This window comes from Sparus aurata, chromosome 14 (assembly GCF_900880675.1).
Source record: "Sparus aurata chromosome 14, fSpaAur1.1, whole genome shotgun sequence".
In the NCBI taxonomy this organism is placed as follows: Eukaryota; Metazoa; Chordata; class Actinopteri; order Spariformes; family Sparidae; genus Sparus; species Sparus aurata.
This window is the reverse complement of record NC_044200.1, coordinates 22,534,299-22,558,856: the sequence shown is the minus strand read 5'-3', so window position 1 is coordinate 22,558,856 and position 24,558 is coordinate 22,534,299. Positions and strand designations below refer to the sequence as shown.

General features: G+C 43.1%; 1 protein-coding gene across 1 annotated transcript in view; it reads right to left on the bottom strand.

The window, feature by feature from the left end:
* Positions 1-24,558, bottom strand: part of plxnb2a.1 (plexin b2a, tandem duplicate 1) — a 180,537-nt gene that overhangs the window by 28,933 nt on the left and 127,046 nt on the right. Inside the window, exons 5-17 of the mRNA XM_030440172.1 lie at positions 13,392-13,909; positions 12,111-12,437; positions 11,742-11,880; positions 11,019-11,164; positions 10,719-10,898; positions 9,497-9,631; positions 7,180-7,280; positions 6,884-7,010; positions 1,469-1,634; positions 990-1,101; positions 783-894; positions 577-678; positions 385-480 (exon numbers count right to left, since the gene is read on the bottom strand). Coding sequence (XP_030296032.1) covers positions 385-480; positions 577-678; positions 783-894; positions 990-1,101; positions 1,469-1,634; positions 6,884-7,010; positions 7,180-7,280; positions 9,497-9,631; positions 10,719-10,898; positions 11,019-11,164; positions 11,742-11,880; positions 12,111-12,437; positions 13,392-13,907 — 2,259 coding nt within the window. The 5' untranslated portion in view covers positions 13,908-13,909. The remainder of the gene's footprint in view (positions 1-384; positions 481-576; positions 679-782; positions 895-989; positions 1,102-1,468; positions 1,635-6,883; positions 7,011-7,179; positions 7,281-9,496; positions 9,632-10,718; positions 10,899-11,018; positions 11,165-11,741; positions 11,881-12,110; positions 12,438-13,391; positions 13,910-24,558) is intronic.

Genomic DNA, 24,558 nt, shown 5'->3' with positions numbered 1-24,558 from the left:
ATGAAAATGTGCCCTCCTGGTTCTGACATTTAAACAGTGTCATGCTCGAGTAAAAGTAAAGATACCATGTTCAAATATTACTTTGGTAAAAGTAGGACTGGTACCTGAGTTAAAGTCTTAAAGTATCTGAAATTAAATGTACTTTAAGTCTCATTTTCTGGCAGTAAAATGTACTCGAGTAGCAAAAGAACAAGTAAAAGTACATCATACATACATGGTGACATTTTTGTATATTGTGTTGACATTCAGCATTTTTTAAAGATGATCTACTTTGACTCTGTTGCAGCGTCCAACCTGCAAAGTAACTAGACTCTAAAGTAATCAGATAAATGCAGTGAAGTAAATAAAAGTACAATATGTGCAGCCGAAGTCCTCCACACTGACCTCATAACCTGTGAACTTGAACTTTGACCCCTGCTCCTGAGCGACCTCCCTCTCCGTGTGCTTCATCAGCTCCGTCCCCATCGTAAACCTCCGTCCCTGCACACACAGAGCGCAGACGTCGCTCGCAACAGTTCAACGACACAGTTTGATGATGTTATTGATCGGCGGCTGTGCGGGTCTGACCGCTCTCACCGTGTAGATCTCCAGGTTTCTGCCCTGGAAGCTGATCGGGATTTCAAATCCGACGGGGATCAACAGCGGCTCCGGAGACTCGAACTGAGGGCAACTGTCGGGCTGCGTCACAGAGAAGAAGCGTTCAACAATCACATCGACACGTAAAATGACAGTTCAGACCTTCAAAACCATTTTATAAACTTATAATAAAACATTTTCTCCACCTTCTGCGGTTTGACGACGTGATCTCCGTCCACGCCGTCGTCTCGGTCGCTGCAGCTGTGATCCCGAGCGTTCCACTGACAGCCCCACTCGCTGGTCACACACGCGATACACCTGACGACAACACAACAACGTTACTCTCTGATGATGTGTGTGATTGAAGTGTATTGTATGCGTGAGTGTGTGTGTTTGTGTGTTGTGTATCTCACGGTGTGTTTCTGTTCTTCCTGACTGTGGCGGCGCAGTTGTAGAAGCGATACTCTCCGGACGTCACCTTGATTTTCTCGTTCACCATCACTTTGACTGGGACGGACACGAAGTCTGAACACACACACGCACACACACACACACACACACACACACACACACAATGTTAGCGGATGAAACAAAGACTTTAGTTCCCTGAGTTTAGTCTCGCAGGCAGCGCTTCCTCCCACGTTGCTCCCGAGGAGCTCCGGCAATCTAATGCTTCACTTTAGTGATATTGAAAACGAATTGTTCCGCGAGTTTTCTGCGAGTTTGTTCCAGATATGAGGTGCAGTAAAAACCCCAGACGATGGCACGTCAGCCCTAAAGCGTTCCGTCTTTGTCATTTTAAAGCTCCGAGAAGCCGGTGCGAATTCTGCAACTCGGGGAACAGAAAGTCCATTTATGAGAAACACTTTTGTGCATCCGTGTGTCGACCTACCCTGCCGGTCGGGAGTGGGCGGGATCTCCGCAGGGTCGGGCAAAGCACAGGTGATCAGCCCCTGACTGCCGAAGACCATCACGGCGTTGCTGGTGAAATTGCCGAAAACGCACATCAGCGAATCAGACGACCCCAGTCGAGGGTGAGTGGGGATGTTGATATCAATCTGGAGGAGGAGAGTGAAAAAACAGAGGGATCAATGGAGACACAAAGGTGAACAGAAGGGAGGAGGAATCAGGAGAGAAGAGAGGAATTGATTGAAAGATGAATTATTTTTCATCTCACAGCTCCACCGGCTGCAGCCAGATAAAGAAATGTGTGTGTGTGTGTGTGTTAGTTGTAGACAAAGTGTGTTTCCTGTGTTTGGGTATGAGTGACAGATTAAGCCTCGGTGTGACAAAGTAATTAAGATAATTATGCATGTAAACGGCTTATATGAGTTGTTTGTGTAGCAAAACATCTGGTTTATCTTTCACATGCAAACCAGGAGTTCGAGCTGCAACTAACAATTATTTTCACTGTCACTTAATCTCGCTACAGGTGACGTTAAAGTAAAGTAAGTAAAGTAAAACATGGAATCTGTCTGGATGTTAGCTGCATATCTCCAGAACCATTCGTCTGGTTTACTTCCCACTTGGCGGGTTTGTTGCTGAGGACGCGAGAAAGTGCGGCGCTATATTAATACATTCTGAATAAACAGTGATTGAAGCTGGAACCTCTCGTGGGGAAGCAGACGTAAACAAAATGAAGATTAGCGTGATGCTGTAGCAAGTGAGGAAAAACGAAAATAACCACTGATGGTGAGTCAGCGGGGTTGTTTACTGTCGCTTGGCAGCACCGTCAGCTGCTACGGGCTCTCTGATTGGCTGTCGTTGTGCGATGTAATCATCCACATGTTTAATGAGAGTGTGAGCAGCTCAGGAGGCTTCAGACTGGATCTGTAAAGCGCTCACGTTACAATATAATCTAGGCATTGCTTTGAACAGGCATCGCACGAGTGTACTGTGATAATATGCATTTTAAAGTGTTTATTTTCATAAAAACATGCACACTGACTGTGTTCAGTGATGTTCTGGGAAGGGGAGCATGTTACGGAGGGACTGTTTGACCTCGTGTGCGAGTGTGTTAATGAGCAACAAAGAAATGTGAAAGAGAAGAAGTAAGAATCTGAGTACGACTGGGCGACCTTGATAAAGCGCACATACATTTCCCTTTGTGTGCATGCATGTGTGTGCATGTGTGTGTGTGCCGATGTAATAATTGATATTCAACTGTGCTGTTCAAACATCAGTTCCTCATTACTCCTCGCTGACCTCCGCCGTTTTAATTTCGCTGCTAAAGTTTTAATTCCAAACTTTTTGATCTTGGGAAACGGAGAAGCCCCTGAATGAATTCAGCGGAGACGTTTCGCTCTTTTTAAGAATGGAAAGCTGCTTTTTTCTTCTTTTTTTTTAAAGCCAAAATCCGACTGTTTTAACAGATTAAAATCACTAAACTTGGAGCTGCAACGGAGACCACAGTCCCAAACTCCCTAATTAACATGCAGCTGATTCATCAACCTGGGCCCAGAAGATTTCTCGTGCTGGCTGAGGTCAACTCCTCTGTCCGTCTCAGGACTGCAAATATACAAAAATGTACAATTTCTGATTGTATTTGTGATTCTGAAAGACTATAGCATCTTCATCTGAAGTGCTCTGTGATACAGGATGAATTAAAATCACATTACAACCTGATAGAAGCAGATCAGCTGATACGAGTTTAACAACTTGAAAACTGACTCGACTGCTAATAGACTTGACTTAATAACTATATACACCATATATCTAAGTGTAAAAATCATTGATGAAGTGTGAAGCTTTAAATTGGATACAGAAAGAGTAAAAGGACATGTTCTTATAGATCCCAACAGATATTTTGTAAAGACCTGCCTCACACCTTCACTGACTGGCTTGCGTTTATTGTTTTCATATGTTGAAAGCATCGACAGCCTCACGGTCCTGATACTTCATGCTAATTACATCCAGAAATAGCTAGCTAGCATGCTATTTCCTAACTGTACAGTATGTCAAGTGGTTATCTGGTGTTAATGGGTGTTGTTTGTGTTTTTTCACGGTTGTTTTGTATAACGAACAGCCAGTGCCGGAGCTGAGAGGGCAGATTGTGAGCTGTAGTTTCCCCAGTAAACACACCGACCTCTTATCCGTCATAACTGCAGCGTCTCTGGGGTTGTAAGGTGGAGCGTTTCTACACCAACGCCCAGAGAAACTCTTCTCACAGTGATGAGGAGGATGAGTGACCCCGAGATGAGAAGCAGAAGAGAGGCTGAGGAGGTCGGCGTATTTACCTGGAGAACTACAGCTCATAAAAAGCTGCATCAGAACCTCAAGATGAACAGAAACAACCAGAGCTACTGTGAGAGTTAACAGTGTGGAGAACACAACAGAGCCAACCAATAAGAGAGAGAGTAGAACGGGTCTTAAACGAGATCCAGCGGTATCCGTATTAAGGCTGATGATGGTGGTGTCACTTAAATATTGAACAGTCAGTCAGTGTTTTGACATTTTGACAAGAATGAGACAAAACGTCATACTGTGATATATAATCATAAAAAAGGGTAATTTAAATGTCATTAAAAACATTAGCAGCAGGAAGCAAACTGTGAACACAACACTGACGTATTTATGTTGATTTGGGAACGAATTTCTTATTTTCACATCTAACAGTTACGGAGAAACAATACCATTTATTCAGAGTTTTTTTCTGAGTTTTAGTCCAATATTCAAACACTTTTACTTCTTTTTTTTGGTCTTTACCACCTCCTGAAAAGACATCTGACACTTCAGCTGATCGTCACCAACCAGCTGTGAAAATGGACCCGAACAGAAAAGTTACCGGCAAGAAAACCAAAACAATGACCTGAAGACGAGTTTATAGAGATCTATTCCTTTCGTCTTTCAAATTATACATACAGGATTTATTTGATCCATTATTAATGTGAAAATATTGATCAGTGCAGCTTTAAAGTGAGAAGTTTTACCTGAACTTTCATCTGATGAGCTGCTCTGAAAGTAACCAGAGAAATATAAAACTACACACAAAGTCTCGTCCTTCCAGCAGCGGTTCAAAAAGGATCCAACCACCCACTTCTATTTGCATCTTGTTTATCATAACCTGACCTGATTGTAATTATCGAGCACCCGTAATGTTTGTTTTGTTGCCTCCTCGTGTCTGATGAGGACGACGGCGAGAACTCTGTTACTAAAATCACCAATCACCAATGTTCCAATCTACATACAGAACACCTTCCTGTCCTTGATCAACCGGCGCCGCTTTAATGTTTAATTCAACTCAAACTTGTTTACATCAGACTGCCGAAAACTAAACTGCATCATGAATACGCATCGTGTTTCTTAGTTTGTGCGCACAGGACGGAGAGCAGGAAGGCACGACGAGAGTGAAGGTTGGTCGACCGCCTGGTGTACATCGTGAAGGACGACGTGTCTTTTGGGCAAATCAGTTCTTTGATCAATTCCTCATTAATTCAGAAAGTTCAGCCGACAGGTCCAGATAGAGCGCTGCACCACAGAATCCCCCGATAGTATCCTGCAGCCTACAGAATGGCTGCCACTGCATTTGGTCTTGATATTCTGGTATGGTCACCTCAAGCACTACAAAAGGGTGCGATATTTCAGAAAATGTAGTTTTCATTATCAACATAATAATGCAAGAAGGCCAAACAGCATTTATTTTAACAGTCGTGCAAATCTTTGAAACCTTGAAGAACTGAAATATATTGCTTACAGCAGCACTTCTGCTCATATGTTCTTCATATCTATATACACATCTGTATGCACATTAATATTTAAGAGTGCAGATCTTTTCTCTTTATAAATAACTTATCTAAACTTTGCACAAGGCTTTCTAGACGACAAACTCCGTCACATTTCACTTGTGGCGTGGAGAGAGTTTGGAGAGGAGACTGACGAGACGATGACGGAGGATTTGTGTTGACAAAGCAAGAAGCAAAAGCACCTTTTTGGCAACATGTCAGATTTAAACAGAGAACCTGATGACATCACTGAGAGAAAAGGAGTTGTTACCTCACTGAGAAGTTGGAGGTCGACTAAAGCTTTTCATCAAATGGCTTCGTCGCTGCACTTAAGCATGTGTTTTGGCTGACAAGAGGGCACTTAAGCATGCGTTTTGGCTGACAAGAGGGCACTTAAGCATGTGTTTTGGCTGACAAGAGGGCACTTAAGCATGCGTTTTGGCTGACAAGAGGGCACTTAAGCATGCGTTTTGGCTGACAAGAGGGCACTTAAGCATGCATTTTGGCTGACAAGAGGGCACTTAAGCATGCGTTTTGGCTGAGAAGAGGGCACTTAAGCATGCATTTTGGCTGACAAGAGGGCACTTTAGCGCGTGTTTTGGCTCCCAAAAGGGCACTTTAACACATGTTTTGGCTCCTAAGAGGGCACTTTAGCGCATGTTTTGGCTCCCAAGAGGGCACTTTAGCGTGTGTTTTGGCTCCCAAGAGGGCACTTTAGCACGCGTTTTGGCTCCCAAGAGGGCACTTTAGCACGCGTTTTGGCTCCCAAGAGAGCAGTTTATCATGTTTTAACCAGCCAAGGGGGCAGTTTAGTGTGTTTTGCCAACCAAGAGGGCACTTTAGCACGTGATTTTCAACAATTGAAAAACGCGTGCCCCCCCCTCTTGTGCACATCACTGTCCCAGACACATTTAAAGTGGATCCACTGTTCACAAACGCCTTAAATGACATGAATATTTAAGAAAAATAGAATTGTGCGGCCTTATATAATATTTTTGACATCGCAGGCTGGAGGGAGGCGTGGAGGGGTGATAATGGCCGTTGGAGGCAGTTTGAGACCTCTGCAGTACACAGTTTTGAAATGTTAGTAACAAGGTCAACAGTGACAGTGTTGTTTGGACTGACATTAGCAGCGTTGGACCTGCTGCTCATGTGTGATTCACCAATAACGACACGTCACCAGCAGTTTCTGGGCGTGACGACATTTCCAGCGAAGCATTATCTCACTTTTGGAGCTGAGTCAGCGAACAGCTGAGTTGTTTTTCAAAGGAGCTGTCAGCACAAACAAAGCAGATTCTGTGCAATATAGATCTGGCTGATATCCAGAGAATGTAAATTATGTCAATGTGCATTAAAGTTGTCTTGATTTCTTTTGTAGCTCCCCTGAGGTCCTCATACCAGAGGTTAGGAATCTGTTTGAAATCCTGCTGACAGCACAGAGACCTCCGAGGACGAGAGCGTTTTCAGGAGGTTCGACTGGTTTGAATTAAGCAGAGCTCAGCAAGAACTGGAGATTCGCTCGGGGGGGAATCCACCCCACAGAGGGAAATGCTCAACGCGTGTTCGTTCACAAGCTCCCTCCATACCTGCTGAGTCTTCTTGCAGCTGAGGTTCGGCGGGTTGAAGGACTCGATCTCGACGCACTGCTGATTGGGAGACCACAGCCAGGTGTTGTCCTCAGACGACCGTCTGCACTCCTGCTTCCTGGTGCACCTTTACATCCAGGCAGACAGAGAGAATATCAAACATCCCGAATGATTCACTCTCAAATTACACTTTAACTTAATGAAAAAGTACTTTTCCGTGTCACACGTGTAAAAAGCAAGTGGATGTTAATGCTCGTGATGTTTGTACACACAAATGTGCACACACAGTGACTCACTTTCCCTCCAGGACACACCAGCCACAGTACGGATCCTTCATGGCGACGCAGGACTGGCAGTCCGTCTTCAGGTGGCAGGCCTGGACGGGAACCTTGATGATCTGCACACATAAAACAGGCTTTTATTGTGAAGGGCTTGTAGGAGCTTCAAAGCAAACGATGAACCTTAGGCAAACAGAAACCCTTTGATTCAAAACTGAGGATGTGGAAGACCTTTAATAGCTAATATTAGCATTCAGATCACAGTGAGACTGGATTTTCTGTATTTCTCTGAGGGAAGTGGACCCGCTCGGTGTTTTAATCCCGTCCAGCAACATTTAAAGTACGCCGAATTATCCACGAGCAGTTCCTGTTTTCTGTGCATTCATGGACGTTCGGACAACTGCCGCTGAATTACCTTGATACTGAAACAAACTTAAAAACACGACTAATCTAAGGCAAGTTCTGAAGGGTGTTGTCTCTATGATTTCTGGCGATCAGAGTGCGTTTCGTGTCTCTGTGTTAAAATGAGTTATGACTCATGAGGAGTCTTAATTTCTGGCTGAAATTCCCCTCACGCAGCATCTCTGCCTCCCCTTCCAATCCCCCCGAGCCCTCCTGGGGAGGCTGCCCGCTTCCTCTTTTGGCTAAGTTTAAACTACAAATGAGTTAAATTACAGAAGAGCAAAGTGAATATTTAATCCCCACCTCCCACTGTAATGTTAATGCTCTCTGAACGGGTCCGCAGTCAGTTTCAGGAGGAGACTTGTGAGTTAGGAAGCTTCCTGCACGATCGTTCCTGTTTCTTGTTTTCGAAGGTCTGGAGAAAATAAATGAATTAATACGCGATAACTCCACGATTCATCCGGGACATGTGTTTTGTTTTTGTGGTTTTATTCTCACAGCTGTCAGCAGTTTTGATGCGCTGCCTCAATAATTGATCATGTGTTCAGAGGAACATTCCAAGATGTGCGATACAAATCTGTTTCAACAAACAATTAAACTCGATACCGCAACATCACCAGACTCCCTTAACAAAACACATGATTTTAAGAGTCGTTGTGCGAGGAGGAACTTTGTGAATCTGCAGCGGCAATTTCTAAATCTTTGCTGCCTTATTGTAAATCCTAATCAGCATTAAGTTCCAAACATTAAGATGCTTCTTTCCTTTGTTTGTTTGTTTGTTGTGGCATCGCTGTACCAGCCTGACTGCTTCTGTGTGCAAAGTCTGTCGTAACTCCAACAGCTGTTTGAACACATAGTTTCAACTCACACCAAATGTTTTTAATAGAATATAAAATATTGGACGTAAAAATGTAAAATGTAAAAGAGTTTACAGCTACAGTAAACAATAACTCATAAATGATGCTTCTTTGTCGCCCGTGTAGAAAATCACCAGACTCCCTTACAAAAACGCTCAATTTTGAGACTTGTTGCATCAGGAGAAACTTTAAACACTGTGTGAAACGCTGTCTACAACACATTCTTAACTATTAGGGCCTTCTTGTTAATTCGGCAAACGTTATACACAAAGATATTTCTTTCTTTGTGTAAAAAAACCAATTGTTTGTATATTTGCACACAGAGCGGTAAAGTGAGATCCGATCACAGGAGGTGACTCGAGACGCATGTTCGAGGCCGTCCGTCTCTGATCTCGTGATGCGAGACATACATAAATCCTTCATGTACATCCCTTAATAGTATTTTCGATTTTTCCTCCCACATGTAGTATTTTCTTGAAAGCGGAACGTCTCCGGATGGTGTTTTAATGGAGAACTTCTTCCAGCCAGCTGTGGAACTAATTTTCCTCGCTGACAAAAAAGAGGCAGGTCTAATAAATTTAAATGAGCAGATGGAACACGCGCGAGTATCGTCACTTGACTTGATCAAAGTGAATTGCCCTCTTGAAGTGCATTCTAATTAATTCATTTCTGAATCAATAACATCAATTCCACTTCGTAGTGGCGGCAGAGAACGATGGCGACCGAAAGATGAAAGGACAAAAGGAAGAGAAAGACAGATGAAGAGGAGAAAGCCGAGAGGAAAACACAAAGGGGAGAGGAGAAACGACTGAATAAATCAATGGCTGACTTCTGTGCGGTAATGTAGACGGATGTATTGGTGTTAGCTGAGCGAATGAATAAATGATCAAATAAGACAGGCAGAATAAATGAACGGCTCATTAAGTCTCTGACCTGATGGATGAAATAAAAGAGAAGGAGTAAGCAACGTGACCTTCTTTGTGTGGCGACACCGACGTGTTCGATGGACACAAGCGGAGAGAAATGGATTTAGTAAAAAAGGACAATCAATCCGCCCGAGTCTGAGTGAGTCTGACCTTTTTCTCCGTGGTGATGTACAGGTGTTGGAGGCTCGTATCGAACAGGAGGTTCTTGTTGACCTTGTCTCCCGTGACGTCGCCCGGCGCCCGGCCGTACACCTCGGGTTGGGCCGACAGATGAACCTTCAGCACCTGCAGCAACAAGGAAAATGCATTAGAGTGCATTTAAATCTCACCCATCCGAACTCTGCTGTGCCGTTTGCAGCTGTGTTGGACACAATCTGTAAAGTAGTAGTTTTTATTTCTTTATTTATTGTTTTTATTCATTTACATGTTGTTTCATAAAGTGCTGTGATGTTATTTTTAGGCCTCAATGATGAGAGCACCATACAAAACCGTTAATATCTTTTTTTGTAGTTTATTTTGCAGGACAGTTTCTTGAAATAACAAAAGATATAAATATCGAACTCAAAAATCTAGCAAGTAAAAATGGAAATATTCATTCTTCCTGTTTTCTGAGAAATGAATGTGCAACACTCTCCTCCAGTAAACTAAAGTGACTAAAGTGAACTATCCAAATTCATTAAAGGTAAGAAGTTAAACCTTTAATTCAGAGAACAGAGCAGCATGAAGGCCTAAATCAGCTAACTAGCATGTGAGCTAACTTGCTAGTGTGATTTCTAGCAGTATCTTCAGTTTGACTGCTGTCCAAAAAAATACTATTCAAGAAAAGTTTGCTAACAAGCTAGCTAGCAAGATAAACAGCTAACGGTTTTAGTTCCTGTTATCTGTGAATCATGACTTCCATAAAGTTAATAATCAGCCTACAACACAACTTTAATGTGTTCATGTGAAAGATACAGTTTACAAATGTATTTTTTGTTTTGGTGTGTTCAGGGACACGTTCAGAAAACAGCCATTAAGCCGTCAAACCTGAAAATATAGAAGTACTTTAATAAAATAAGACATTTAGATTGATGTACGTTTACTCAGGTACAATTCTGAGGCACTTGGAGTCGTACTTTCCATTTATTGCAAATATTGTACATTTCTCTTTTTACCAAAGTCATTCTTTCTTGACTTTTGGGTACTTTTTTTTTTTTACGTCGCTGCATCTGTGCTCAGGAAACTGTGTCCGTTTGAACCGACTATAATTAGAACGGGGAATTCTTGTTCACCTTTCAGACGGGGACAAAAAGGGGGAACATAGAAAAAGAACGAGTGAAGCAGAGAAGGAAAAGAGAAAAACAAAAAGCCAGCCGGCGGGGGAAGTCGTTACCTCTCCAGTGGCGGTGCCCAGGAACGCCACGGCGTGCCCCTTCTCCACCGCCACGGCAACCGCCGTCATGTGACCCTTACAGATGAGCGGGTGCTGAGCCGTTAAGGCGTACTCGGCCTTACTGGCCAGAGGGGAGGGCAGGAACTCGGCTCCACACTTGTATCTGAGGGCCATGTTATTCTGAAGGAAGCAAATTCAAATCATTCACATTAACGCAGACTTATTGACTCGGCTGTCGATGTTCGTCGCTCTTGTTTCAGTTCCTCTTTATCTCCGACACACAGGGAAGATTTCTCTCACCTGATTATTGCTGCTGCACAGCTCCTCAGCCTTGGACGAGTACGGCGAGTAGACGGCAGGCTTCTCGTTAATGATGCCGTTGTTGCTGTAACAGGCTCCTATTATCTCCACCAGCCTTTTATTAATGGAGCGCAGAGGGTACATACCTGCAAACAGAAGCACCAACACCGTCTCTACACGCTCTCCCTTCTTATTTATCACAGAAGTACATGACAGATGATCTGAGTACATGTTTTCTGACACGGAATAAAAAGCAAACGACGGCCGAGGCTGCACGTCCCTCATTATCTACAGTTTTATTTTGAAAGAACTGTAGAATCTTTCAGAGGAAATGTGACGACGGTTACGCTCACTCGTGATGAAACTGTTAGAAAAGGATAATTCCAAATGTAAACGTTATCCTGTAAAAATAAAGATTTTCAGGACTTCAAAAATGGAGGTTCAGGATCAATAACTGATTTGACTTTTGATCTATCTATTAATGAAGATCAAGTGATGATCATTATCAAAATATCCAGAGCTGTTGCTAAGAAAATAAGTCATAAAACTGAGTCACACGCTCAAATATTTTATGATATGTTGGAGCTTAAATCCACAGCAAAAACTGAATCACCTCGCTGTCAAATGAACGGAAATATTTAGAAATTCAGCCAACCAACAGACAAACTTCAGCCAACAGTGATTTATCAAGAAAGATCTGCCAGCGTTAAAAATGACACCTACACATGGCGGAAGAAGACGGGTCTTCATCAGAAGTGAAGGTGACAAAGAGCACTTTGTCAGACGCTGAAACGTGTCCGTACTCGCCCGATCTGGTAAAACTCTGAGCCAGAACTTCACCTGGCGTCGCTACATAAGCAGCCTGAGAGAAGAGGAAGAGATAAAAAAGTGTGTTAGATGTTAAAAGTGTAAATCTGTGTCGAGCAGATATAACAGAAGCTCAGAGAGATCCTATAAATTGAAGCTCAAGAGTTCAAGAGCGGGTTGGATATGAAAAATGTTTCAGGAGTCAGGACAGAGCATTTCATAAAACACATCACACAAACTCATCAGGATGCAAAATGTCCAGATGTGTCCCGAGCGCCTCCTCACCTGAGCCTTGTTGTACTTGTTGGTGCTGCTGCAGTTGAGCTGCAGCTCGGTGTAGGAGTAATAACCCTGGTCGTCCTCGCACATCCTGGAGATGAAGGTGTAGTTCTTGGTGTCCTGGACCCCCAGCGTCCGCGAGAACAGGAAGTACACGAAGCCGCCGTCCTTGAAGGCGAAGCGGAAGTCGTGGAGGTAGCGCAGCAGGAAGGGGTTGGCCTGGACCGCCGAGGCCTCGATGATGCTGTCGAACACGACCCAGTCGCCGTAGTCCTGCAGGATCCGGGTGGAGATGAGCTTGGTGCTGTCGTGGTTGCCGTAGCCCTTACCGACCTGAGACGGACGAGGTGATGAAACACTCATGAAACAAGGAAGTGGAAAGAGTTTGGACTCACACAGCAGCAGGCAGCAAATTTCACTTTCTGGTTCTGGTCTCATTAAACTAAAACTAGACGTCGCTGAATCACAGAGATGTGCGCTGAACTGAGACACGACTCACAGAATGAGACCAACTGGAAACTTTCCTCCTGAAACACTTGAGACACGAGAACAGCAGCAGTATTAATAACTCGCCCGTCAAATAGTTTATACGTTTAATAATTTCCACCGTTGCACTGAAAGGTCTCGGTGTCAGTCAGCGAGTCTGGAGAAACTTTATAAACCGGCTGCTTCGTTGTTGCCCGTGGAGAAAGTAACCAGACTCCCTTTAAAAAATCACCAATTTTGAGAGTTGCTGAGTTTGGAGACACTTTATGAATGTTGTGAAATGCTACCTATGACAAATTCAAAATCGCTTCAGCCTTCTTGTAAATTCAGCATTAAATGCCAAACATTAAGTCGTTTTCTCTCCTTGTAAAAAGTGAATCAGAGCGCCTCCTGCTGCTTCTTACCTGCGAACATTTAGCAGCTATTAAAACACAATTTGACTGATTGCGGATTCAATTTATGAAAGAGGAAGAACTTTTGTTGTGAGAAAACACGTCATATTTGATAAAAACAGTCACCAGTAACCAATATTTATAATATAGGCTACTTATTTGACTCATGTGGAGAAAACCACCAGACTCCCTTAAGAAATCACTGAATTAAGAGAGTTGTCGAGTTAGAAGAGACTTTATAAAGTTTGTGAAACTCTGTCTCGGACAAAATCTTAATCATTCTGGTCTTCTTGTTAATTCGGCAAATGTTATCCATGAAGATATTTAAGATTTAATTTTCTGCTTGGCCTTTTTTGCTGCTGGAACCAACATATATAAGATTATGTGTGTCGGAGTGTGTCCTCCTCACCAGGAACACGGTGAAGTTGTCTTTATCCTTGGTGAAGTATGACATCACTCCCACCACAGAGACGCTCTCCTCGGCGCTCGCCACGTACGACTTCTCTCCTTTGGTGTCGCTGAAGTACAGCAGCTGCTCCACGTTGCTCAGGTTCCTCAGAGAGCAGATCCCTCTGTAGACGCTGCCGCAGGCCACCAGGACGTCCTTGGCCCCCTGGACCAGCAGCAGCTTGTTGTGGTTGTCGGTGTCCACGGCGTTGTCGCAGGCGTCCGTGACGGGCGGCGTGCACTGTCGGTTGTCCCGTTTAGGGCCCGTCTCGGTGCGGGACTCGACCCCGAGGTCAGGGTTCAACTGGTAGAGGGAGTTGACGGCGCCGATGTACAGCCGGCCCGTACGAGGGTCGGCCACCACGTTGTTGATCAGGGTGTCGGACTGGAACTCTGCGTTTTGGCCCAGCGAGGGGCTGAGGTAAACGGTTGCCAGGGCGACCAGGGCAAACTGCCACGCCCACCACCGCTCCATCATGTCTGGTGGAAGAAACAGAAGATTTTTGGATGTTAAAAATAGTAAAATGCACAGCTCTTAATTTCATTTTGCATTAATAAGATGGCAGAATTCCATTTATTACTCATGTTTATTGTCAAGTGTGACCGAATTGTTGCTTTATTCTGTTTTACATGGTTGTAAATTAAAAATCTCTGGCTTTTGGTGTGTTGATCAAACAATAAAAGACATTAGAAGACGTCGTGTTGGGCTCTGGGACACTGTGACAGCTAAATAATGGACATAATAATAATAAATTTTAGCCCTAAACTTGTTTTGTGAACACAGTCCTGAACATTTAGCGGCTATTTAAACACAATTTCAACTGATTACGGATTGAATTTATGAAAGAAGACGACCTGTTACTGACAGTAAACATGCTCAATTTGATAAAAACAGTAAACAGGGAGAACATCACCAGACTCCCTTAAGAAATCACTGAATTAAGAGAGTTGTTGAGTTAGAAGGAACTTTATAAACTTTGTGAAACACTGTCTCGGACAAAATCTTAATCATTCTGGTCTTCTTGTTAATTCGGCAAACATTATCTGCCTGCTACGCCCACCACAGAAGAAAAACAAAAGATTACACTTTTTGGAAGGGTAAATATAGCAAAATGCACAGCTCTTAATTTCATTCAACACTCATTTGATGGCAGAATAAATGTGTATAAAGCCTTTAAATGTTACATAGCTGCTGTTTAATTAACTAGATTTCCATTTATTACTGATATTTATTGTAAAGTAGTAATGTTGGGCTCTGGGACACTGTGACGACTAAATAATGGACATATTATTCACAAGTTTGAGTCCTGATTTAAACACAGTTTCAGCTGATTACGGATAAAATCTATGAAAGAAGACAACCTTTTATCGACATGTCAAATCACCAGACTCCCTTTAAAAATCACTGAATTAAAGGAGTTGTTGAGTAAGAGGAAACTTTAGAAACTTTGTGAAACACTGTCTTGGACAAAATCTTAATCATTCTGGTCTTCTCGTTAATTCAGCAAATGTTACGTCCCTGCCACGCTCACCAGGGACAATAAAAGACATTAGAAGACTTCATGTTGGGCTTTGGGACACTAAGACGACTAAATAATGGACATGTTGTTCATAAGTTTGAGTCCTGAACATTTAGCGGCTATTTAAACACACTTTCAACTGATTACGGATTAAATTTATGAAAGAAGACGACCTTTTATTGACACATCAAATCACCAGACTCCCTTTAAAAATCACTGAATTAAGGGAGTTGTTGAGTTAGAAGGAACTTTATAAACTTTATGAAACACTGTCTCTGACAAAATCTTAATCATTCTGGTCTTCTCGTTAATTCAGTAAATGTAACCACCAGGGACAATAAAAGACATTAGAAGACTTCATGTTGGGCTCTGGGACACTGTGACGGCTAAATAATGGACATATTCATCTTTAATTTGAGCCCTGAACTTGTTTTGTGAACACAGTCCTGACAACAAACCTTGAGAGACTCTTCTTTCTTGTCCGCTACACAAAGCAGAATCTCAACAACTCTCTCCGACTCTGTTATTAAGTACTCCAACAGCAGCAGAAAGTGGAGAAGGATGAACGCTGAGCGCAAAGAGAGAGAGAGACGAGAAGCAATAACAAGGAGCTCCTCATTAAAGCCAGGACATTCTTTACTGGAGGAAAGCGAGGAGGAGGAGGAGGAGGTGAAGGTAACGGCCTAAAAAGTGAGAGTTGCCGAGCCAGATTAGATTAGCTACGACAACAAAAAAGAAGAAAAGAGAGAGACCGAGTGTAGCAATTAGTTGTGTGACACACTGAGTTTCTCCTTCCATTAGTCTGGATGGGTGTGTTTAATTATAGCGGCGGCCTGTGGCTGTAAAACAAGGCGACTCCAGAGCGCGGCAACACCACGCTCGCTGTTCCAACACAACATTTCTTCTGCTCTAATTATTAAGCTGTTTACCATTTATGCAACTATCAGGTTTATTCTTGAGCGAGTCGCTTAAACTTAATGTGAAATTCAGCACATCGTTTTTCGCCCCCGTCCTTGTAAAGTTTTATCATTCATCATAAAAATGTTTTTCATTACGCCGTCGTCGTCTCTGCTTTCTGTCCCATCAATCATGCTGCTTAAAGTCACATCATGTTAATTTATTCATTCACGCTTTTAACCGGCCAATCATTGCTTCTTTTTTCCTTTTTTTTTTGCTTTACAGCAGCGTTCAGATAGTTCTGATTGGTGGTCAATTGCCCGGCGCTTCCACCTGAGCTTTTTACTCTCTCCCAAATTGAATTCACCTCAGTTCGCTTCATTGCAAAGGGATTTATTAGTGTGAAAGGACTTATCTCTCTAACCACCTGCTCACCTAAATTACCTATCCGCTGATATCAAGAGTCAGGTGCTCTTTAATAGCTGCACTGCAGAGTTTTACTGAGGTCTCACACACAGGAGACGTAGTTACCAACACGTACACAAACTTCCAGTTCAAAGCTTCACTGTTCCCCAAAAGGTTGTGAGGAGAATCTACTGAATCTGAACATGTGTGCGTAAAAGCACACGAATGTTCTGGGAGAAAATTCAATTATCACTTTCCCTTCTGAGAGGAGAACAAAACACGCAGACACAAAGAAAGAAACCTGTTTTAGAGGGACCGCAGAATAAATACAGGAGACGCAGAAGTCTCAGACTGCCAAGGACGAGCTGGTTATCTTTATCTTTTCACAAACAAAAATGCAAAGTGCGTCTCTGAAGGATTGGTTGGTTTGATCTCCACGTTAACGCGTCCTTGAGAGGCTTCCAACACCTTTTAAAGGGATATTCCGGTGTAAGTTTAATCCATGGTCTAACACAGCGTGAAACTGTGTTAGACTCCCTCTCGAGAGATCAAGTTAGCAGACCGCTAATTTACGGAGTTTTATCAACCTCAGAAACGACCGCACGACAACAATACACTGCAGTAAATGGATCCAAATATAAACCGCCACCAAAAAGCCACAAATAATGCTCAGAACAGCACCAAACTTCAGCAACAGTACAAATAGGGTCTCAGCACATAGTCCGGGGCATCTAACCTCCGCTAGCTTAGCTGGATTTCTACTGAAAAGCTGACTAAATTTACCACTCTTCTGCAGCAGCTTCCTGTTGACGGGAAGTCCCGACGAGTCGATTACCGAGTGCAGTAGAGTTCCGCGGCTCATGGATGAAAATGTATGATTATGACTCCATGGAAAAGCAATCAAAGTTCATATGTGTCTTACCTGCCAGTTTATAACAGTTATTATCGAGAGCGGACAGGGAAAAGAACGGAATTGAGCATTTCTAACCGCACTCGGTAATCGTCGCGTCGGGACTTCCCCGACCTGGAAGCTGATGGAGGAGAGTTGAAGTCTGTTTTTAGCTTCACAATAGAAATCCAGCTAAGCTAGCGGAGGTTAGATGCCCCGGACTATGTGCTGAGACCCTATTTGTACTGTTGCTGAAGTTTGGTGCTGTTCTGAGCATTATTTGTGGCTTTTTGGTGGCGGTTTATATTTGGATCCATTTACTGCAGTGTATTGTTGTCGTGCGGTCGTTTCTGAGGTTGATAAAACTCCGTAAATTAGCGGTCTGCTAACTTGATCTCTCGAGAGGGAGTCTAACACAGTTTCACGCTGTGATTAGACCATGGATTAAACTTACACCGGAATATCCCTTTAAATACCCAAATTCAAGCAAAGGTGGAAGTTTTTCCCTCTCTTGAGGTATTTACAACCTCAGAACGGGACATTTTCTAAAAGCTGCGAGTTCAGGAGTCGGGACGTGGACGCTAATTTCACAACATCCGAGGAGCCTCAGTTGCTTCTCGATGCAGTTGCCTTGCAGCACGACTTCATACGACTTCTTCTGGAGATGAAACACCATGATCCCACAATCCTATCATTACTTTGAAAGGCAGCATTAATCACATTACGACCAGTTAACGATGCTGCGCTGCCGTCTGACTGGTCGGCTGAACTTGTGGTTGCAGCTTCGTCAGTTCACGGACATTTAAATCTATTAGAAGTATGTAATGTTGTTATCTGAGATATTTAGAGTACAAAGGTTCCTTCCAAAGTCTGATTCTGCAGTACAGATTTAAAATGTGCTGGTTGTCGGGAGCATCAGAGTCTTTCAGCCGGATCACGACTGCGTTTCATTTTTGCTTTTAAAAAACTAAAAAACACAACGTTCTTCTGCCGCGTGTCTGTGTCCCTGTGATGTGGCCTCCTCTCATTAAATTTCATCTTTCCCTTCCTCCCACACCACAGTTAAAAAAAAAGAAATAAATAAAAAAAGGCATAAAGACGGCAGATATATTCACCTTCTCCGTCTCAGAGGAGCCGTTCTGGATGTGTGCATCTGCCACATCAAAGGAAAATCATCTTTGGTTTCCACACGGGATCTATCTCTGCGCTCTGTCAGCCATCTTGGCCCTTTCTTTCTCTTTTTCTTTCTTTTATCCCCCTGCTTTGGTTCTTAAAGCCTGGCAGGAATAAACGGTGTGTCAGAGGTGTAAAAGGTGTGTGTGTCCGTGTGAGCAACAGTTTGACTCTCAGATCTCCTGTGAGGACGTTTCAGCAGATCGTTTTCACGGCAGGTTCAGGATAACACGGCTCGTTTGTTGTCACAGTGACGTTTAAGAGCTGCAACGAGAAGTCGAGGAATCTAATTTTCCAACTATTTTGATAATCAATCAATCCTGTCGGCCAACATTTGCTGGATCCAGCTCCTTTAATGAATTTGCTGCTCTTCTTTGTCGTTCATGACGACGTTAACGACGTCGCTTCCATCGTCATTTCTACTAAAATGTCCTCCAGTCATGCTGATCACTTTTGGTTGGATGATCATGAAAAACTTTCACCTGTTTTATAGCAGATATTCTCTGTTAACCTCAAAGACGAGGCAGAATATTTAGTTTATGACCGGACTGCAAAATAACTCAAACAACTCTGATGAAATGTTAGAAACTGTATTTTTCTGGTAGTGCGCGACACGAATATAAACTCCATCATCGTCATCGTATAATAATGTCAATATACACAAATTCAGCATCTCAATGTGCAAAGGTGTAAATATTTTTGGAGTTTTGTCCCTTTTATCAATCAGTCTTTATTTGTTTCGAGCCAATTCACAACAATCAATCATCTTGTGACACCTGGAGACAAAAATCTGCCCGTTAACAGGAAGAAACCTCGAGCAGAACCGAGCCGCCAATATGAAATCTTTTATTTTATCTTTAATAATCCAGGAAATATTGTTTGTTTAGTCGTCAGGAAGAGTCTAAACAAGATATCTCGTTGCATTATGGGAAATGAAGGAGCCAGTGTTCATGTCAGAATACCTCGGGACCTTCAGTGAAATCAATCAGCCTTGTTTGTCTCTTCACACGAGTTCCCTTTGGTGCATTTTCTGAGTTTTGTTTTGAGACAGAAAAAGAAAAAAAGACATTTAATATTTAGTCTTGGGATGAAGTATCGGAGTGTTTTAACAATTTAAATGTCTCGCTGGGTGAAGTATTAACGCTGAGGCCGACATGTGGACAGACAGACGGGTTAACACGCAGACAGACAGAACATCCTTATATGGAGTCTCAGATCTGGGTCGTCCCCAGAGATCTGGCGTGTCAGTAAACCGGTTCTGTTTGAAGTCGTTCCCGAGGGGTGAGGATGTAAAGACAGACAGAGGGAGGCGAGAGAAACGGGTGAGGGAGACTCTGAGGCAGAGAAACAATGTGGATTACAAAGAGAAGTTAGAAAGAGAGAAAAGCTTAGAGAGGTTAGAGAGAGAAAGAGAATCAGTCGGGCTTTATTCCCCTGGCTGGAGCTTCTGCAGACATTCCTGGATTTAGTTTCACTCCGAACTTTTTAGCAGAGGGGTCAGCGCTCGAGACTTTTCAAAGTATGCACTCGGGATTTTAATGAGACACAGATTGCCGCTCTCCCCTCCTGTAAATGTGTGTGCGTGTCGCCGAGTGTTTAGGCCGGTCTCGCTTCTCCATTACATTTGCATTTTTATCCCCTTTGTTGGTAAAGTTTTTTCTGCCGAGTAACGTTTGGGCCGGTCGGTGCCGGTGTAATCTCGCACACACAGACTCTGGGACAAGAAGCGGCGGAATGTCGGCTGAAAATACTCATTCCTGAATTCTGTGAACACAAACCGAGTCCTGCCAGAACCCTTAAATACATTTACAGACGGGACACAGATGGAAGAAAAAGACCTGAATAAAAAGGAGCGGAGAAACACAACAAGTGCAGACGCCTCCATGGAGACACGCCGCTTCACGTTTCCCCTCGTGGGAGCTTATTTAGGAAAAACTCTGCACGGTGGTGAACGGATAGTTTGTCATCAAACTAATGACACATAAGGCTGCGAAATATGTAATTATAACAACGACACAGCCAACAGTGTCGTCTCAATCCCACTGAAAACACGGTGTGATATTAACAAATAAACGCAACACCTGTCGGCAGTAACGCAGTTAAATTGAGCTGCATGTGAGTACTTTTCTTTTCCTTTTGGAGTTGGAGGTGAGCAGCCCGTCACCTGTAAGTTATCTCTTCATCTAAAAAGCTCCTTCTCGGTCCATTTCTTTCACAGACTGAATAAAACTACTCAGATATATTTTTAAAAATGGCTGCCGTTTGGCCGATTCTACTTCACGAGTTTAAAGGGACAGTGTGTAATGATTTAAGTAATTTATTAATTCAAATCAGCGTCTTCATTCATAAGTAAGTCCTCATCGGTGTACAATTACCTCTGCCAACAATCTGACTTATCCTCCTGAGTGAAGAATTACCTATCTGAATATACATAGCACGGGCAAACTCTATGGAGGCCGCCATGTCTTTCTGGTTTTAAAAAAAACTATGGTTTGCCGCGAGGGACACAAAGCACTACGTGGTACTACGTCGTAAGGCTAAACGTTTTTTCGCTCAGAGCTAGCTTGACTGCGGAACTGGGAGCGCTCGTCACTAACAATAACAATAACTAACTACATCTTTACCTCATTACTTGAATCAGTAGAAATACTCGACGCTGTTGGGAAAGAGTCCATATTTGAAAATGAGTTTCTTGTCCGTCAGGGCCACCGTAGCTTCCGGAACGTCTCCAACGTCTTCAGAACGGGAGGGGTGAGCAAAGGAGCGTTGCAATGTAGAACCTCACAGCTAGATGGCGCTAAATACTTGATATATTACACACTGTCCCTTTAATGCTTTAATGTGTAGCTGCGGCAGGAGGAACTCTTCGGTTTGCATCTTTATATTAGCGGGGTTGTCACGAGTTTACTAATCGGTGGGAAAACTTGCCAACCCCGTTAAGCTAGCAACCCCGGGAGCCGCTGTTTATTCTTTGTACGCTGCAAAGTTCACACTTACGTTATCGTATGCTTCCTATTACTCATGCAGTAAGGAATTAGCATGCTAGTTAGCTAAGTTTGTCTTATCGCTATTTTCTAGGCTACACACATGATTTCTCTGACGTCACACTGTATCGGTGGGTATTCGGTTGAACGTTGCGCGTCACCCATCGTCCTGTTTCCTGTCATAATGTCGACGGTCCAGACTTCCTTCAGTCCGTGTGGTGAATCTGAAGACCCAATTTTCCTTGTTTATGGTTTAAATTTTCTCTGTGTTAGAAAAAAAAAACCCATGTGTGGTCTCATCTGCATTCACAGCCCACCACCGGGCGCCATTAGCCATTCATGACACCATGCTGCAGGAACATTGAAGCTGATTGGCCGGGCCTGGAGGGGATATGAGTGCTATGATTGGTGCAGCCCGGGGGAAATTGAGTTCTTATTGGTGGTAATGAAGGGGCCTGCAGGAGAGCATGGCTGAGACAACATAAGCATAAAAACCGAGGAGGACACACACACAGACACACACACACACACACACACACACACGGCCGATATATCTCATCTATCACAACACACGGCACACAATCTCCTCCACCGGTCCCAGAGACCACAAAGGCATTACACATTCTCTAATGTAGAGAATAACAAAGAGGAACCAGACTGTAGGATTCTTTCAGGTCCTGGAGGAGATTCCAGACGTGACAGGAGGAACAGCCCGGCAATAAAACTTTGAGAAAAGGATCTTTGGATTCACTTCTTTCGTCGTCTTGTCTAGAAAATGTCAGAAAGTCCAACGATGCCGACAAGTCTGAAGTGTTTACTTTAACGAAGAGTGCAAAGGGGAGCAAGTTTAAATTTAGGGCTGCCACCAATTATTATTGATCAGACAATATTTTCTTGATTAATATCTTCAAGAAAAATGTTAAAATTTGCGTCTAAAGTAAAGGTCTGATAAAATATTATTATTTGTTTTATTCCTAAAAGTGTCAAATTTTAAAATGACCAAACAACACACACAAAGTCCAACTAATCCATGATTCACAGACAGAACTAATGATTATTTGTATTATTGATAAATCAGACGAGTACTTCCTTGATAAATCTCTTTTTTTAACATATCTATATTAATTTTAAATGTCAAAACAGCCATTAAAACTCCCAAAAACCAAAGAAAACTGATTGAATTTTTAAAAAATGATTTAAATATTTGATCGATTTGCTCTTGTAATCTTCTGCTGATTGATCGTTTCCGCCTCATTCAACTAACAATGACAAGAAACGGCAAAGAAGCAGCGTGTCATCACATCTGTAGAAGCTGAAACCAGCACAAAGAGACCTGAAGGAGTAATCGAGTATCAGCATCGCTGTTGGTTTCATACCAGAACTGATTTAATCCAACACGTCATGTGGTTTCCATCATTTCAACCATTTTTAGACCCTTGAAGCTAACTTTATCTCGTATCAAATTAAGAAGTAAGAAAACGAGAGCCAATAAAAGGAAAGAAATGACATTATTCTTTGGAGTTTCATCAAATTGGACCAACAGACCTCTGGAACTGGGCAGAGTAATAAAAAAAGGACAGCAGGAAGTACTTATGAAGAGTGGAACAAACCTGCGAGGATGTAAATGACTCGGCTCTGGATTAATCTCTGAGTGGACGTTATTACACAATGACAAAATGAGAGCCTCTAATAAGTCGACCTTTGAGAAGAGGATTAGTCTGATGATAGGAGGTCTGTGGGGGGGGGCAGTCATTAACAGACAGTGCTTCACACACACACACACACACACACACACACACACACTACAGTACCACTTGGTAACATCTCAGCTGGGCGGCGACACGGCGAGCAGAAAACAAGCGGTGTCTGGGAGAAGCGAGGACAAAGAGCGACTGTCAGAGGACGGACTGCGAGGACGCTCGGGGCCGAGAACACAACGAGCAGTAAATACAGGAAAACGCCAATAAATGGCGGCAATTCATTAAAACCAGTTACCAGCCGATGAACACCAGCGGAGAACTGACACTGGGATTATTGGAAAAGACGCTTCCAATGGCTCAACTGTCGGAGTTAACAGTGTGGTGGTCTGTGGGGGAGAACATCCTCCACTCAAATACATTTTGAGCTAAGCTAGCGGTAGCCTTTGGGTCAGTCCATTGGCAGAGACTTTAGGGGTGGTTGGAGGTGACTTAATTCATAGTTAAATTACTAAGTGGACACTCAGAGTTTTGGGATGCATGAAGTCTGAAAGGAAACACAACCAGGAACACATCCAGGTCAACGTGAAACATGAATAGTCTTGGATTTTTAGTAAATATGAATGTTTTTGCTTGATTTTCATTATGGAGCTCGGTTATTGATGCTGATTAAACTCTACACGCGGCACAGCAGCAGCTCTGGGTGGATCAATCACTGGTGTTGACATGTTGTCAAGTGTGACTTGTTTTGTTCGTTGAAAGTGAAAAATTGGCTAATTTCAGTTCAGAATAGGAGTGATGGTGCATTCAAGGACACCAAGACGTGAGAGATTTCCCAGATGGCTTACTCATCAACTTTTATTTCATGTACGATTTGCTTGTAGTTTGTCTTCTGGGTGTAGTTTCCTCTAATGAAGATGGCTTTTTAATTGGCAGCTGATGAACAAATTGTGTCTTTGAATGCACCACCATCCCCCCCCCCACGGTGACTTTGGGGGAAAAAACGTGTAAAAAAAACAAAGCAGCGTCAATCTGACAAAAAATAAAACGCAAGGAAGCGCTCTGTGATGGATTACCAATCTAAAGTCTCCAGTCAGTGCAAATTTATTTTCACAGCTCGCCGAAAAAAAAATGAAGTGAAATCCCACCGACTGCCTTGTGAGGAGGGAAATCAATCTTCTTAAATAAATATGACTTTACATAAACGCATGGGAAGTTTTTCTGCAGAAAGGTAAAGACAGAAGTACGAAGAAGAAACACGATTTCAAACACACGCGCACCAGATTAATCCTGCGTTATGCAAATGTAATTTTGGTGGCTGTGTCCTCTGCGTTAGAGAGAGCGATTAACAACCACTTTATATCCGGGTACACCTCCCATTAACCTGACAACCGCACACACTGATGATGTGCGTCCTTGTGTGTACGCACAACACACACACACCGCTTCGCCCGCCCGCCGCGTTCAGCTCGCACGGGAGGAACTGTCAGAGCACACCGACGGCACACAGCAGCTCATTTTCTAGTCTTTAAGATGTCATGATTGATGTTTTTCAGTGACTTTA